General features: G+C 39.5%; 1 protein-coding gene across 1 annotated transcript in view; it reads left to right on the top strand.

Moving 5' to 3' along the window:
• The window catches only part of LOC308386436 (phenolphthiocerol/phthiocerol polyketide synthase subunit C-like), a 32,806-nt gene that overhangs the window by 6,477 nt on the left and 8,077 nt on the right, over positions 1-18,252 (top strand). Inside the window, exons 4-8 of the mRNA XM_080865962.1 lie at positions 7,307-7,379; positions 7,888-8,041; positions 14,632-14,792; positions 14,973-15,179; positions 15,319-15,500. Coding sequence (XP_080722088.1) covers positions 7,322-7,379; positions 7,888-8,041; positions 14,632-14,792; positions 14,973-15,179; positions 15,319-15,500 — 762 coding nt within the window. The 5' untranslated portion in view covers positions 7,307-7,321. The remainder of the gene's footprint in view (positions 1-7,306; positions 7,380-7,887; positions 8,042-14,631; positions 14,793-14,972; positions 15,180-15,318; positions 15,501-18,252) is intronic.

Genomic DNA, 18,252 nt, shown 5'->3' with positions numbered 1-18,252 from the left:
CCAGCGGTGCAGAAAGAGTTAAATTACGCTCTCTACCGGAGTCCTATATCATGTGACAAATATGGCCAATGTGATTGGCTGTGCCTTTCAGGGAGCTCTGTTTAGTTTTAGCAGCGGCAATCCTGCGCTGCGAGGACCTGCAAGGAGGAGAGGAGGATGGCAGCAAAAAGAACCTGGATATAAGAAAGTATTTTTCAAAGAAACCTGTAAGGCACTTAAAGTCAAGTTCACTCATAAAATCTGTCCATCATAATAACGTTACAGGCTATGCAAGGCAATACATGCCCCTCTTATTACTCTTTCTGGGTTGCAAAAGAAACTTTTAAAAAATTTTCAGGCGAGAATGTAGCTGTGCAAACTTCAAATATCTGAACCGGGGAGAACAGCAAACTCCCGGCACATCTTTTTAGGCTTTGGCCCACATCAGTCTAAAATTGTATGTAATCATGAATAACGTGTTACCATGTCCACCAGGAGAGACTGGACAGTATAGATGTAAAACAAATATGCCAGCAGTTTATCTCAGTTAATGAGAGGAGAAGGCATGTGTTTGGCTCCTTCACATAGTGGACATTGAGTTGTTGTGTGGGACACCAGTAGTACATGTCTGTTGCTGTAACAGTAGTTCATGTTTAGAGTAAAACATCTCAACTCACTGACTTGATAGGGGCAATAGTGTGCCTAAAATGTTGCATAATTTTGCTAAGAAATCTTTTACTTTGTGGTAATCTTAGATGAGTAGTTTTATGGACAAAAACCACCAGGTCATTCAGTGTTCTCTTAGTGCTAATGTATAAGAGATGTTGGTGTAGTATAACTGAAGTAATGTTGCTAAGTCCTTCAAGTCATATTATTTTATTGTCATGACTGTATTTTAAGCTATTTTTATTTTTGTATGGAATATGGTTGAAGTAAACTAAAGTATAAAATACTTAGTCAGTCATTTGTTTAATAGTAACTTAACATTATATAATTCACATATAAAACTATGAATTGTAATTTTAAATGGTTTAAAAGGATGTAGAATAGCATATGTAGGCAAGTATATTTCTCCTTTTTTTTTTTTTAAATCAAGAAGCAAAGATGAAAAGGAAAGAACAAAAAAAAACAAACAAAAAAAAAAAACAGGGCAGGGTTCGATGGTTGAATCATCCGTCCCCACCAATGCCAAAACCAAATCTACGCCCTTGGTGTGGGACCCAATCAGCCTAGATTATAGATGGATGGATAGATATAGATCCATCTATAATCCAGTTTTGAGTTCCCTCCCCAGACGCCTTAACGCCCACTCACATCCTGGGCCATCTGACCTCAGGAATTCGCATGACAAGGTGGGGCCAGGTTTCACAATGAGCTCACCCAAAACTCTGGCTGATTGGGTCCCACACCTTTTATGTTAGTGTGCACAGATCCTAAAACAAATAAAGTTTATAACCATTGCCGATATCTGTTATCACTGACTGGGGTTTTAAGCTTTGTCAAGTCAGCTAATGCAAAGAAAACACAACTGTGATAAATTTCCAGTGTAGTACAGCTGAATAATCAATTTTCAGCATCATTGCCTGAGCACTTATGGCCAGGCCACACCAATCTTTAAACACTTTTTTATCTCAACAACACAGCTGTAAAACTTTATTCTGCACGTTGCACAGTTCTGACGTTTTATTTGTTCCTTGGAAAGAATTTATTATGGTCACATTTGCCACTCACACAGTGAAACTGGTAACTACACTGTAATTCTGTGAATAGCAAGTGTAAGATCAGGGGAAAGCTTATAATACTGATTTATAAAAAATTAAAAGAAGCTTAAATATTTGGTTTATCAATGTTTAATACAAGGTTTGTAATTAATTGGATAATATCTGCATGATAATTCATAATAGACTGCAGTCTTGTTTACATTTTTTACAAAAACTTTTCTTTTTACTTTCTGACATTAAACTGACTCATGGAGAGCGTTCATTTGTTTCTGTCTGCTTTCAAAAAATGTTTAGGTTAATTGTGTTATCGCCAGTATTATATTAGTCAACTGGATCAATATCACCTAATTTTTTACGGCCTCATTAATCCATAAATGATGTCTCACAGGTTTGTTGCCCATGGACAACATCAACAGGCATTCATCAGGTATAAAGTAACTGCATCCCCTTCATCAGGTTTTCATCATCTTTAAACTAGAGATGGCACGATACCACTTTTTTATGTCCGATACCGATATCATAAATTTGGATATCTGCCGATACCGATATGAATCCGATATAGTGTTTTTTTAAATATCTTGCTGCATTTTGTATAAGTTCATACTCAAGTTTAAAACAACAACTACACTAAAGCTATTCTGTTATACCTGTATGTCAAAAAAATAAAAAAAAATATTTCATAGTTCAGCAATACTGATCAATCTAATAAACGTAAACCTACACCATCCTCCCTATTCTGATATTTTAAAGAGTACTTAGCGTAAATATTAAGCAACCTAACTAATAGGGTTCCAACTCCCAGCAACAACAAAAATAAAAAAATAGGGAACCACCCCTCACGCTCCACCTCATGATGCTTAATCGACGTAATCAACCTTAATTTGATGCAGTGTGGAAAAAAAATGCACAGAAATCAATTATTTTTCAATATATTAAAATATTAAATAGATTCAACATCTTTCTTCAACAAAATTGCAGACTGCACAGATGGTACCTTCTCAAAGAAAAAAGTACTATAGCTTACTAGGGTATATATATTAGACTTAATAGTCACTATATACAGTAATTGACTTCTATTCATTTTACATCAAATTAAAACTTTGGGTGTCAGATAATTATTTATTAAAAGCTAGACATTTTAAATGAGAATAAGAAAGAAAAGTATGTCTTTCTGCTCCCCTTTTCCCTGTTAATGCCCTATCGGCCCCCCTGGCTAAACTTTGCTAGATCCGCCCCTGCACAGTTACCAGTGTCAGCTGCGTAGAAAAAGATCCTGGTGTAGAAAGTAATATTAAATAAATTTTAACAACAGCTTATCAAGCTTAAATGTGCTGCTGTTGTTTATCCACTGGTTTCCTCTTTCTGGTGCAAAGTGGGCCAAAAGCAAACGAGAGAGACGGACTCGCGACAGAAAAGCCGATCAGCAGTTTCATGATTGAAGTAGCAGCAAGAAGAGGCAGTCGCTCCATATATCGCTTGTTAAGCTTAACGCAGGAATGCTTTACAAACATTCAGAGATGGACTTACACACTTGCTTTACTTCTCTCGGGGATAACTTTGTCGGAGATGAAATGCCGGGTTGCTAGCGAAGCTCCACATGCTATCCAGACCACCAACAGGTCCCGCATGCCACAGCCGCTCTATCACGTGATGCATACTGCTCCGACGTGCTAACGTTCTGAGGTGAGTTACGGCGTGTTGCAAGTTTTGTGAGGTGCTTTCGTGATATTTAATGGATCGGATTACATTTTTTATTTTTCTCCGATATCCGATCCAGTAATTTATGTCAGTATCGGACCGATACCGATACGTAATATCGGATCGGTCCATCTCTACTTTAAACATTAAGCGCCCTCAAGTAATAATAGAAACAGTGATTTAAAAAACTTTAAACTGTGCAAAAAAGTTAATTTTCTTCAAGAGTAATGGATGAAAATCGGCCTGTAGGGCTAAATCTGGCTTATTTACTTAGTAATAAGTAATGTCACATCAAATAAACAAAAGCAAGAAAATATCTGATAGTAGGGCCAAACAGGTCAGGGGGGAAATGCTGCAGACCTGAACTGAACAGATAACAAATTGATAAATGGGCTTAAACTGTGACTCACTGCCAGAACAGGGTTCAAGAGGCCAAGTTATCAAAGGACACTTGAAATAAAACTGACAGCAGCTGGTGGGAATCCGAGAGAGAGAGAAAAGTGTAGGGCTTATGAACAGGTGAAGAAAACCTGTGAAGTCAACTCTATATTTTTATACTTTGACTTCACTGGAGCAACTTCACATGGTTCACAGTTCAAAATAAGTATGACCATATGGAAAATATCCCCTCTATATGGCACAGTCTAAAGGAGAGAGGTGCATCTGCTGGTCTTTAAAGGCTCATTGGCGAATCTTCAAGCAGTTTAACAGCTTCACCTCTTGATACATGGTGCACATGAGGAAATGGGGTACCCTCACACAGATCTGAACTAGGGCTGCACAGTAGCTCTGGTTCGTACTGTCGCCTCACAGCAAGGTTTCTGCTGTAAATCATGACTGGGGCTATGTGGGAAACGTAAGTGCAAGTCCTACAAATGTGATGTTTCCTGCTACAGCTTTAAATTTATAGTCTAGTTTTTTGCGATAAACAGATCTTGTGTCATGCACGTTGATTTAATATTGATTATTATAATTGGTATCTAGACACAGTGGTTTCTGTCAATTTCTTTACAGTAAGTTTGCTGTAAATGAAATTATGGAAAATTACTGTAAATAAAAGTTACAGTTACTTCGCTTTAGATAAATAAACACAACATAATATATTTGCAGTAACTGCTGTAAATGCAAATTACTGTAAAATCCAGTCACAGCAAATTTATAGAAAATGGTGTTTCTGTCACAGTCTGGCTGGGGCAGACTGTATGTGTTACAGAAGAGGACTCAAACGCAGACCAAAACGTGACGTGGATTAACAAAACAAGCCGTTTATTGAGGCTAGAAACGAGGGTACAAACAATAGGGCATAGGTGAACACAAAACACTAACCTAAACTGGGTGAACTAAAACTAAACCTGAAAAGACCTTAAGCATAGTGAACTGACAGAGATACCTGGAGATGAGCAGACGACCTGACAAGGAATGACTGAAAGCACGCGGACTAAATACACACAGGAGGATAATGAGGAAAGTGGGAACACATGGGGAAACAGCTGACACACATGAACATAACGACGTGACAAGGGGAGCGTAACATTAACAACATTGAACCTAGGGACACAGGAACCCTTCAAAATAAAACAGGAAATCTAATGAAACGCAGACCTGACAACATAAGACACATAGATAAGAAACACACGAAGCGAAGGGCAAGGGAGACTTCACAGGGTATGACAATACAAGGGGGAATTGATAAACAGATGCACATAGGAAACATAATAAGCTAGAACATACACTAACAGCATCAAAAGAACTGAAATTCAAAACACTGGGTCATAAGACCCAGGACCATGACAGTTTGTAAGTGCAGGAAGCAGGATGTAAGTGCTTACAAACACAGTTCCTGCAAATCCTTTTACAGCTTATTGCTTGCATCCATCTGCCAGTAAGTTGCTGTAAAATTTACAGCAACCTGTTTACAGTGTCTGAGGCCTTCATGATAACGCTTAAAGTTTAATGGTTATACGTGGCTATAAACTAAACAAAAAGTTTGTTTTTTCATTTTTGCTTTCAGTAAACTATATTTAAATCATTGTGGCTGTTATGCTTTCATGTCTCATTTTGTGTGACAATAAATGTTTTTCTCCAAAAACGAGTGTTTATTTCATTCACCAATAATTGTCTTCATTTTTTTTCTGACGAAAACAAGATGACAACTTTATGATGACATGTATTGACGGTTTTGTCTACGAATAAAAATGAGGTCGCATCAGAAGTAATTTAAGTTGTGTAGAAAGGCGGGGCGAGTTTGGAAGCGATCCAATCAGAATTTATTTCCTTGTGCAGAAAGATTAGATCGGCACGTTTGATATGTTCCCGGGAAACGGGGGTGTGGGTGGAGGGGCTCATTTATTCTCATGCTCTTCTCACGGAAATCCAATACAATTTCAGCATTTGTAAGGAGAAGAGCGCACCTACCAAAGCATTTCGTATTTGATGTCAAGGAAAATAAAATGGAGCAACTCCTGCTGGTAAAAACAGACAAACTTTTACACTTTTTATTTTTCAAATCAAATGAGTCAACTTTAGATTTATTCTGCTATCATCTTGTGATGCCTAGTCGACTGAAACAAAAAATAATTTAATGCCTTAATTATGACTAAAACTAAATCCTAATTTGCTGTCAAATTCAACACTGGACCTGCTAAAGGTTAAACCAGCCTGAAGCCTGAACTCACACACTGGGTACATTACTTTATCCTTCATTACTTCAGCTCATTATTATTATTTATTACTGAGACAGACACATTATTTATCATCTAATAATAACTTATGAACGTCTGCGTTTCCTTGTACCAAAACATTAAATATTCTGCTGTGTTAAGACCCTGAAATATTTTGATCAAGTTAATAAAATCATGGATTTCATTCATTTAATCATTAAACAGAAAGGGAGGGTAATAAAGACAATGCTTGTTGGCTGCAATTCTACCTTGTAATTTTGTGGGGCTGTGGTTTCTTGATAATGGTAATAAGATCATAACACTAACCAGGAAAACCAGTCTATTGTTCCTTATGTTGTTTAAAAATTCAATTCATAGACCAAGGCCTTGGGGGGAAAAATAAATAATTATTCATTGTTTTAAAGAATCTTATGCTGCTCAACATTTAACTTCATATTTTAAATTTCCATAAATTTGTATTTGTATTAATTTATAATTAGGTCAACTGTGATCATTTTGAGAAATTAGAGGAACTTTAACATACAGCATTTAATAAACATCATCCTAATAAGTAAGCTATTTGTTCTGTGGTATTATTAGAAACTATTTCAGTTCAAAAGTTACCTTAGAGATATTGTTACTCCTGGACATTCTTGGCTTTGAATATCTACTATGACCTTAACTTATCTAATCAAGTAATCAACAAAGTTATGTACAATCACTGTGGTATGCACATTGTAATATTGTATATGTAATAACACTTATGGCTTACTTATTACTTACTTGTCTTATTAATTAACAATATGAGTTAGTGTAAAATGTCTTTTTTTAACCATTTCCAGATGTTTCCAGGATTTTAAACATGATAATTAGTTAAACTGAAACTGTGATAGGGCCATGCTATTATAGAACATATTGACTTGCCCATTAAACGTGGTCTAATCATTTGCGAGGCACCATAAATGTGTGCACTGAAGTCCTTCATCTCCATGGCCACGTATAGCATGAATCATTAATGTTTGATAAAGAAAAGAAGCTGCCTATAAGAACGGCAAGTCCAGCAGTGATACCATCAGTGAGGGAAACTGCCAACGGGATGGATGTAAGGATACAGTGTTGCATGACTAAACTGGACTAACTACACTGTTTCACTAAATAACTCGCTCCACTTTTTTCTGATCTGCTGCCATGGCGACTGCATGCTGACAGACTAAAGATTTCTGTTTTTTATATTTTTTTATTTTTCAGTGATTTTCTGTCACAATGGAAGAAACTGAAGACAGCATTGCAGTGGTGGGAATTGGATGCAATTTTCCAGGCGGTGAGGACACTTTAGGAAGTTTTTGTCTGTCTGTTATTATTTTACTACCTAATTTGATTGTTGTGCGTCACATGGTGTATAGTCAGATCCAGAAGTATTTAGACATGGACATTTTTGTGTTTTTGCATCTGTGCACCACCATGGTGGATTTGAAATCAGTCAAGATTATGAAAGTGCAGACTTTCAGCTTTGATTAAAGGGGTTTGACAAAAGTATTAGATGAATTGTTTAGGAACTGCAGTCATTTTCAGAGGCTCAAAAGTAATTTAACAGGTTGTTACAAAAAACTTGATAGCTGTCCACTGGAACACCCAAAAGATTTGTTCCTGAGGTGAAGGAGGCATTGCTAGGCTTAATCTAGTAGATTCTTAAAAAGACACAAATGGTGGTATACAGAGGCAAAAACTGTACCATTCCCCAAACAGTACATTAAGAACAGTGAAAAATCTTTCACTATAGTTACATAAAATTTAAAAAGTGTTTTATATGTATCTTCTCCCGAAAACAGGAGAGGGGCTTGACAATTTCTGGAAGGTTCTGGTGAACGGGAGAAACTGCTCTGTGCCAATTCCCAAAGAGAGATTTGACTTAAGCAGCTGGTATGATCCTGATGACAACAAGCCGGGTAAATCCCGCACAGCCAAGGCTGCTCTCATTGACGGGTATGGCCCCTTATCTCGTTTAGATCTGCTTATCTGTTTCACAAATGTGCGCCTATCAATACAGTCATATAAACTTTTGTTTGGCAATTTCACACAATGAAGTGTTGATTAATGAAATCACACTGCTGCTCCTGATTTGTATTAAAACAGAGACGTACTATTTTGACGCTTTTCCAAAGACGGTTTCGTTTTTTCCCCTTTTGAAAATAAAACAAGTGTTCCAAACACTGGACTACTCAAATATGGCCTCTTAACATGATAAACCTCCATCAGTTAGCACAATGTTCCATGGAAATGAGTCTCTTTACATATGTCTAGATGTCCTATTAATACTCGTGAAATAATTTATGATGCATGGTTCAATTTAATCCATTAACTGTCACTGAAGGTTTTTCTTATCAAGTCCATGTTATATTAGATAACAACAACCCTGCTTTATCTTCAAACATAGGGCCATTTCAGAGTGACTACAAAAATTATGAAAAGCAGTTCATTTCTTAACTTTAGGCTTTAACTTTAGATTACTTTAACCTACCTCTGTGCAGGGAGGCAAATCTGCCAGTTGATTCAGGTGGTGTTGTTCCTGCTGGAAAACTGCAGAATTCACTTGGTTTTGGCCTTTCCTGCTGAATGTTCTCAGTCAGATTCTTTGGGATCTTAGAGTGTAACTCCACAAAAACGTTTTCAACCTGGGAGACCAATTCATGAAGCATAAGTGCTCATAATAGGACTTTCGGGGAATGATAATAAAATATCAGTTGTGCTGTAATCCACCTGGATGGAAGATGACCTAATGGATTTAGTGTGTTGTATATACATTGCTGGTGATGTCACAGACTGAACATCACCTATTGGCTGTATATAACTGTGAAATACAAATAACAAGATAACCCACTTACAGTGAACTCACTGAACTGCTTGTTGAACGCTGACAAAGAACAACTGTCTCATATGTTAATCATAAAATATAAGCAATTTAGTGCTCAGTCACCTTCGGTCATAAATGTAGCAGATGATCATTAAGGCAGTAAAATATGTCACAGCGCTGATGGATGCAGTTGTGTTAAGAAAAAAGTTTTGAGGTTTTACATATCAGGATGTAATAAAAATCATCCAGTTCTATCAGGTCTTAAATTTGGGCAAGTACAACCTCAGATGAACTACAAAACGTGACATATTACGCTGTGTCATTATGGGTTTAATTCAAATTGAGCCAAAATGCAGAAGCAGTGTGTGAAAACCTGAGGACACCCCATGATTCAGTAGCTTATAGAATTAACTTTAGCAGCAATAACTTAAGGTTTTCTGCATGACTTTATCAGGCAGGCACTTCACTGTGGAGGAATTTTGTCCAACTCATCTTTGCAATGTTGTTTCAGTTTATTGAGGTTTGCAGGTCTCAACACATCATTTCAGTCTGTTTGAGGTCTGGACTTTGAGGCATTCCAAAACCTTGATTATTTTCATTTTAGCCATTCTGTTGTAGGATCATTTTCCTTTTGCATGACTCAAATTGGGCCAAGCTTTAGCTGTTAGACAGATTGCTGCACATTTGACTCTAGAATACTTCGGTAAACAGAAGAGTATGTGGTTGACTTAATGACTACAAGGTTCTCAGATCCTGTGACTACAAAACAAATCCAAACCACCATCCTGATATGTGTTTACTGTGTGTTATGGCCAAACATCTCCACTTTGGTCTCATCTGTCCAAACGAGTCCTGTGGTTTCTCCAGATGCAACTTTGCAAACTTAAGCAGTGCTGAAATGTTCTTTTTTGAGAGAAGAGGCTGGTAAATCATTTCAAACAAGTCATAAATTTGCTGGGTCTTCCACTCCTGGGACAATGAAAAACTGTCTTGAAAGTTTTCCAATTGCCTATAATAATTCTCACGAGTCATTGCTGTCTTACCTCTCTGACATTGTGTAATCACAAACCTGAATACTTCACACCAACAAACTGCCAAAACACAACTGATCAAGAAGTGTGAGGTGCTCAAACTTTTGGATCAGTAAATCAAGTTTGTTTGATATGCAGGGCTTGGCTGCTAGGCAACCAGTTAATTTCTATGGAAGTAGTCTTTTTTCACAGATTGCTTCTGCATTTTGGCTTAGTTTGCTTGTTTGTTTTTGTTAAAATAAATAAAAGCATGATGTAATATGCCAGAGGTTCCCAAAGTGTGGGGCCCGCCCCCTAGGGGGGGGTCGCAGAGCCATTGCGGGGGGGCGGGGGGGGGGGGGGGGGGGGGGTATAAAAAATTTAAAAAAAAGAACTCTTGGACACTGCTAGCATAATGGACAGGTTTTTGACGGGGCTCCCACACAAACGCAAGACAGGAGATGAAGCATCGCCAAATATGTTTCCAAACCAACTTCCTTCCAAGCCAAAGATTAGAAAATATGGTGAAGCATATCTTCCCATTGGCTTCACCTGCACAAGTGCCAAGGTAGGTCTCCCCTGCAGAATTGATTTTCCCTGCGTCGGGAGCACGTGCTGGGCTCTCCAAATCATGGAAAAACAGCATCCCACATTCTTGATTTTTAGTTCACAAACACTTCTTATAATGACTAACTACTCCTGAAATTTTGGAGATGTTAGCTCTTTATACAGTAAAGTTACAGTGGGATACAAATAATATCAGGCTGAGCCTGCCCTAATTCGTTCCCCCTGTCCAAATCACGAACAAACAGTATCCCACAGTTATTTATGTTTTTAAACCCATTTTGCACAGACATTTTTTGAAAAATGTATTGATAGCAATGTTGAATATTATTACACAGGAAAAAAACAAATTACACCATGACGCCTCTGCCTTTCTAAATGGAGGGAGAGTAAGTGTGTGCGTATATGTAAGCATGTAAAAACTGCAGATAGTAAGATTAACAGTAACTGTATTTTGTCTCTATCTGCCATTGTAGAAATTTATCTCATGTAAACAATAACGTGGCGCACAGCGTGACATGAAAAAAGGAACATACCTTTGACGTTGCGTGACGAACTTTGTATTCCTCGTCCACACGTAAACGCAAAAACTGAGTTTTCTCTCTGTTTTCGTTAGAGTTAGTAGTGTATTTTATTACTACCTGTAATTTATTGCAGTTTAAACGTTTAAAAAATAATCATCTCCTGGTTGAAACTTCTTTATACTTCCCCGCTTGCCGCTGTCAAAACAAATGGCACATGTTCTGACTCTTTTCCTCTGTTTAGGGGGACTAGGCAGGGCTCTCCCATGTCGCCGTTGCTCTTTGCAATTGCAATTGAGCCCCTGGCCATATCGCTGAGATCAAACCCAGGTATCACCGGGGTTACTAGAAATGGTATAGAACAAAGGGTCTCCTTATACGAAGATAATTTGCTTCTTTATATCTCAGAACCAGCATCCTCATTTCCTTTGGTGCTCTCAATACTTGAACAGTTTAGCCTTATTTCTGGCTATAAGCTGAATCTCGCTAAGAGTGAACTGTTCCCCCTGAATGCTGCTGCACAGAAACATCAGTGCACAGCACTGCCTTTTCGAGTTGTATCGGACAACTTCACATATTTAGGGGTTAAAATTACAAGTCAATTTCATGCTCTTTTCAAGCTTAATTTCAACATACTTGTGGAGAAAGTTAGGCAGGATTTGGACAGATGGTCTCTACTCCATCTGTCTGTAGCAGGGCGCATAAATACAATTAAAATGAATATCTTCCCCAGATTTTCTTTTCTTTTTCAGTGTGTCCCTGTATTTATCCCAATTTCCTTTTTTGTTAAATTAGACAAGATTCTGTCTGGGTTCATTTGGAACAAAAAAAACCCTAGAATACGCAAGACATATCTTCAAAGACCGAAAAAGATGGGGGGGATGGCTTTACCAAACCTTATGTTCTATTATTGGGCATGTAATATTCGTATTCTCAGGTACTGGCTACAGGGGGAGGGCATGAATAATGCCCCGGCCTGGCTGAGTTTGGAGACTTCTTCTTGTGCCTCATCCTCTTTACCAGCTCTGATTTATGCCCAAAAGCAGCCTCCGAGTGCAGGTTCTTATAATAACTCTATTGTCAAAGTTACCTTGAAAATATGGTATCAATTTCGTCGTTATTTTAAGTTGACCTTTTTTTTCCCTTCAGTCACCCATTTTGGAAAATCCCTCTTTTCAGCCTTCGTTAGTTGATGGTGCTTTTTATTTGTGGGCCTCCTTGGGTATCAGGTCTTTTTCTGATCTGTACATTCAGAATACATTTGCCTCCTTTGAACAGCTCTCATTGAAATTTGGCCTTCCAAAAAGTCACTTTTTTCGCTACTTACAAATCCGGAGTTTTGTTAAGGAGAAATCCTCTCAGTTCCCATCTAGATATCATGACTTTGATAACCTTCTATCGCCTCCTCCTTCATCACAGGGCCTGATCTCTTGTTTGTATGGGAGAATATGTTCCTTTGGCAACTCCTCAACCTCGGCTATTAAAATGGCATGGGAGCAGGATTTGGGGTGTGTGATTCAGGATGACTCTTGGGATAAAATTCTTTACCGGGTCCATGGCTCCTCATTTTTTGCCAAACACGGGCTGATTCAATGTAAGATTTTGCACCGTGTACACTGGACTAAAGCCAGACTAGCTCAAATATACCCCAACCTTAGCCCTGATTGCGACCGTTGTCATCAAACACCTGCCTCTCTAATACATATGTTTTGGTCATGTCCATCCCTCAAACAATACTGGATTAATATTTTTCTGACTTTATCAAAGATCATCCAGCTAACCCTCCAACCTGTGCCCTTAACTGCTTTGTTTGGGGTTCTTCCTGATACAGTTGCCTTGCCGACGCCCCAAGTGGATCTGGTAGCATTTCTCACCTTATTGGCAAGACGCAGAATATTGTTATGTTGGAAGTCCCCTTCTCCCCCATCCTGGGAAATCTGGATCAGAGACGCTTTGCATTTTAGCAAACTCGAAAAGATTAAATTCACCCTGCGTGGGTCTATGGCCAAATTTTTTAAGACCTAGCAACCCTTTTTTGACCATGTTCAGACTTTGCGGTCTCGCAACGCTCTCAATTAGCCAGCTCAGACTTTATTATATTTTATTTTATCTTATGTTTAAGTAAGATGTTTAAGTTTAAGTATATGGACTCTATTGTGCCTGCGCCTTATGATGGCATTTACTTACCTACTTTATACATATTTCTTTTCTCTTACAGAATTGACTTATCTCTACAACTAAGCTGACCACTCATTATGTTTGTGTTTTGTTTTTGGTTTTTTTGGGGGGTTTTCTTGATTTGTGTGTTTTGTTTTTTTCTGTGTCTGTGTGGGGGTGTGGGCTTTGAAACTCTCCACATCTCTCTTGTACACTCAGGAACTGTTATCTTGTACTCCAGGGTTTGCTACTCGTATTATTAGATTGGACCCTTTCTTTTTTTTCTTTTTGTACACCCACTGGTACTCCTATAATTATGAGGTGGGAGTGTATGTTTCATATTGTTTTATGTTCTTCAAAAAGAAAACGGCATATTGTTCAATTTGTCTTTTGTAAAAATGGATGCAGAAACTTTAATAAAAATATCTGAGGAAATCGCAAAAAAAAACCCCATTAAAAATTAAAAAAAATAAAAAATAAAAGTTTGGGAACCACTGTAATATGCCATGTGTTTTAATTCACTTTAGGTTGTATTGACCTATCTTTGTGACCTGGACCAAGTTATATTTGTCATGTCCAGATATGTAAAACTCCTGAATAGAAAGAGAATGTACTTTATTTTTCCACGATTTAGGTTTTTCCTTTCACAGTGTTTTACCAAACTGCAGTGTTTTGTCTTCAGCTCCTTTGTTTTAACCTGCAAATCTGCCCTTCATTTGCCTTAGTTTCCTTTCTTTTGGTGGAGTATTGCACTGAAATTGTGGACAAACCAAAAATAGAAACTGATTATAGGTTTGTACAATAGAAACAGCTGTACATGCATCACACTGTAAATGTAACACATGGGCGACTGTGGTTCTGGGGGTTGGGAAGCTCATCTTGTAAACGGAAGGTTGCCGGTTTGCTCCCCAGCTCTGTCTGTCCTGGTCGTTGTGTCCTTGGGCAAGACACTTCACCTACCGCCTACTGGTGTTGGCCAGAGGGGCCAATGGCGCGATATGGCAGCCTCGCTTCTGTCAATCTGCCCCAGGGCAGCTGTGGCTACAACTGTAGCTTGCCTCCACCAGTGTGTGAATGTGAGAGTGAATGAATATTGGAATTGCAAAGCGCTTTGAGTGTCTAGAAAAGCACTATATCATTATTATCATTTATGAGAAATAATCTAAGAAGGAAGAATTTAAACAGTAATTAGAACATCCCATTGCCTGAATCTGACCTTATTTTTTTTGGTATTTTCAAATCAAATCAAAAATCAAATCAAATCACTTTTATTGTCACATCACATGTGCAGGTACATTGGTACAGCACATGTGAGTGAAATTCTTGTGTGCGAGCTTCACAAGCAACAGAGTTGTGCAAAATACAATAATGTAAACAAGCAAAATACAAGAATGGCTACATCTGAAACTAATAAATATATGTACAATATATAATATATATAATATATTATTATATAATATATAATTTCAGGTTTAATGAATTCGACCACAGGTTTTTTGGCATCAGTGACAGTGAAGTGGAACAAATGGATCCTCAGCAAAAACAGCTCCTTCAGTGTGTCTACAGGGCTTTAGAAAATGCTGGAATTCCAATGGAAAAAGCCAGTGGGACCAGAACAGGAGTGTTTTTTGGTAAGGCACAAAATGCTTGATTTTGTTTTTGTGTTTTGTGTTACAATAATGGGTGCTTGATCCAAAACGAAGCTACTGACACCTTTTTATACCAGAATTGCATTAAAAATTTACATCCATTCAAATGAATAATGTTAAAATGATAAGTGCATGACCCATGTGTTTTATGTATCTCTGTAGGAATAATGAACAGAGATTATGAAACAAGATCTGCACATGTGCACCCAAGTGTGATCAACCACTGGACTGGCACAGGGCTTGCCATGAGTATTGCAGCAAACAGAGTCTCCTATGTCTTCAACTTCACCGGACCTTCGCTGTCCTTAGACTCCGCCTGTTCTTCATCCCTTGTGGCTCTTCATCTTGCCTGTCAATCAATAAAACAAGGTCTGTCCAGCATAGATAACTTCAGGTTAATTAGCAATAGAGTAACTGGTAGTAAATCATTCTGTAGTGTCGTATTTGTTTAGAAAGTGGCGTTAGCATTTAATTAGTTGGGATGATATGATGTGTTTTATCTTATCAGGGGATTGTGAAATGGCTGTCTGTGGAGGGGTCAGCTGCATCCTTGAGCCAAGACTGTTTGTTGCGCTGAGCAAAGCCAAGATGATCTCACCTGATGGAACCAGCAAACCTTTTTCCAGTAGAGCAGATGGATACGGCAGAGGGGACGGATGCGGAGTAGTTCTCCTAAAGCCACTGAAAAAGGTCAGCATATGCAGATTAATTATTTTTTAAAAAGTCAAATACTTAAGGAATTTAAACATTAAATGGACAATTTGCCAAAGTGCCAAACCCAGACGTTGGCCAATGTAGTAGCTCAACCAGCTGATGATCCATCACAATTCATAGATTACTATAATACATGAAGTACAGAAAGGAATTTATTAGTTGTCTTTCCATTGATTGGCTCTGTTGCACAAACTAATGATGACTTAAATCCACTGAGAAGTACAGCAGGCACACAAACTGTCATATTCATTACAGTTAATCTAGTTTAGCTCAAATCTGAGAAATATTCTCGTTGGAGTTGCAATCTTTGTGAATCATGGAGTAACAGACAGATGGGCGATGGATACCTCGCCATCACATAGAGCTGTTGGTCCTTCGGGAGGATGAGCTAAAAGCACACCAATGACTCTCTTTAATTTTTTTTCATATTCAGTGATCAATTGCAAATAACTGCAGTGACCAACTGTACACTTTCTATCAAACGTGATTGACCTGCTTGCTTAGCGTTATAAAAATAGTCTCCAACAGTTTGGTTTAGTGTTAAATTTGAATTTCAGCTGATTAAACAGTTTTTTTGCACGGTTAGTTTAGTTTTAATCAACCAGCTTATATATAGGGAATTTTCAAATGTATTTTCTGTAGCTGTACAAGTGGCTCCATAGTACAGTGGTTAAAATATTTCTCTAAAATGTCCAGGACAAACATGGGCAATTGCATTTGGAAGAGCATGTGAAAAAATATCTGTGCCAAATCAAAAATATGGATCCATCCACTGTGTCAATCCATTGTGAAAAAGGAAGCAGTTAAAAGAAGGGTTTCTTTTTTATAGCTTTACACAAAATAAAAAGAAAAGCAAAATAGAGAAAGTTCCACTTAATTTAAGACAAAGTGGAAATCTCTGCAGTATTTATCTCAACAGCTGAGAAACTTACATCAGTGCAATCTAGTTTATATAATTATAACTATAAGCTAAAGTTCAAATATGTCGTGTCACATACAGTGGAACCTCAACTTACGAAATTAATTCGTTCCACAGGGTCTTTCGTAAGTCAAACTTTTCGTAAGTCGAAGTGTGGAGGTATGTAATAACGACAGGAGAGGTCTCAGTGTCTCACTCCAACTTTATTAACTGACTCTCAGAACTTCACATATAGTAAGCGCCAAAATCTCCACCCCAGCATTTCCCTTCAACTTGGGTGTGAGTGGAGCCACCTGGTGGTCCGCCACACATAACCCCCCCCCCCCCCCCCCCCCCCCCCCGAACACACAGTTAGGTCTCTATTCAGTCCAGGACCCTGGGTCTAAGCAAACGACCCGAACGACTGAACCTGGGAGGGAGAGAACAGGCAGAGGAAGGTCCATCCTGTGAACGAGGCTGGTGAAGGCGAGCAGGAAAGGCAGGAGGAGGCTCAAACGCCGGTGGTCCGGGGGTAGTCCTGGGGGGAAAACCAGAGTCTGTCAACCCCATCGAAGGAGGGCGGCCACGGCGAGGGGCCTGGGCCGGCACTACATTACTGTCCAGAAGAACATGTGCAGGTTTAAGTCTGTCAACACACACAGTCTCCCTTCGACCCCCAAAATCCAAAACAAAATGTTTCTGGCCCGGTTCAATAACCCTGAATGGGCCGTCATACAGCGGCCGCAGCGGTGTCCTGTGGGCATCGTGCCTGACAAAAACAAACTTAGCAGTCTCTAAAGTCATTGGAACAAAGGTGTCAGGCACGCAATGGTGCACCGGACCAGGAACCCGAAGCGAGTGCAAAAGCGGGTTGAGAGATAGCACCGATGGATCGAAGCAGGGAGGAGGATTTTCGGGCAAGAATTCTCCAGGCACGCGGAGGGGCTGACCAAACACTAGCTCAGCTGGGGAAGCGCCGAGATCCTCCTTAACCGCAGCCCAAGCAAAACCCACGGGAGGTGGTCAACCCAATTGCCATCCTTTAAGGAGGCGCGAAAAGCAGCCTTAAGCGACCGGTGGAACCGTTCACACATCCCATTAGCTTGCGGGTTGTGCGGTGGACTTTAGCCCCCAGTCCATCAGCCATGGCCGACCAAAGCTCGGAAATGAACTGGGGGCCTCTGTCTGACGTAATGTCCGCGGGTGGGCCAAAACGTGAGACCCAGGTTGACAAAAACGCCTTGGCCACCACTGCTGCGGTAGTGGACGCCAGGGGGACCGCCTCCGGCCACCTGGTGGTCCGGTCAACAACAGTCAAAAGGTGCGTAAAACCTTGTGACTGCGGCAGAGGACCCACCAGATCGACATGCACATGATCGAAACATTTGCCGGGTATGAAGAACGGCTCCAGGGGCGCCTTGGTGTGTGGCAAACTGGCATTTAGACGGATTAATAATCAGTCCATGCTCCGCCAAACGCTGAGAAACCTGACGCAGATGGAACGTGCTGCTCCTTCGAGCTGCTGGCCACCAGTATATCATCAAAATATACAAAAACAAAGGGCAGCCCGCGCAAGACCAAGTCCATCAACTGCTGGAAGGTTTGGGCGGCACCTTTCAGGCCAAACGGTATGCGCAGAAATTCGAAAAGGCCGAAAGGTGTAATTACGGCGGTTTTGGGGACATCCTCCGCGCGCACGGGGAACCTGGTGATATCCCCGTACCAAATCGATCTTCGAAAAAACCGAGGTCCCCGCAAGATGGGCGGAAAAATCTTGGATGTGGGGAATGGGATAACGATCGTTCTCTGTGACATTATTAAGACGGCGGA

The sequence above is a fragment of the Rhamphochromis sp. 'chilingali' genome (genome assembly GCF_963969265.1).
Source record: "Rhamphochromis sp. 'chilingali' genome assembly, chromosome: 18".
NCBI lineage: Eukaryota > Metazoa > Chordata > Actinopteri > Cichliformes > Cichlidae > Rhamphochromis > Rhamphochromis sp. 'chilingali'.
The sequence above is the reverse complement of the archived record's forward strand: the minus strand, read 5'-3'. Positions and strand labels throughout refer to the sequence as shown.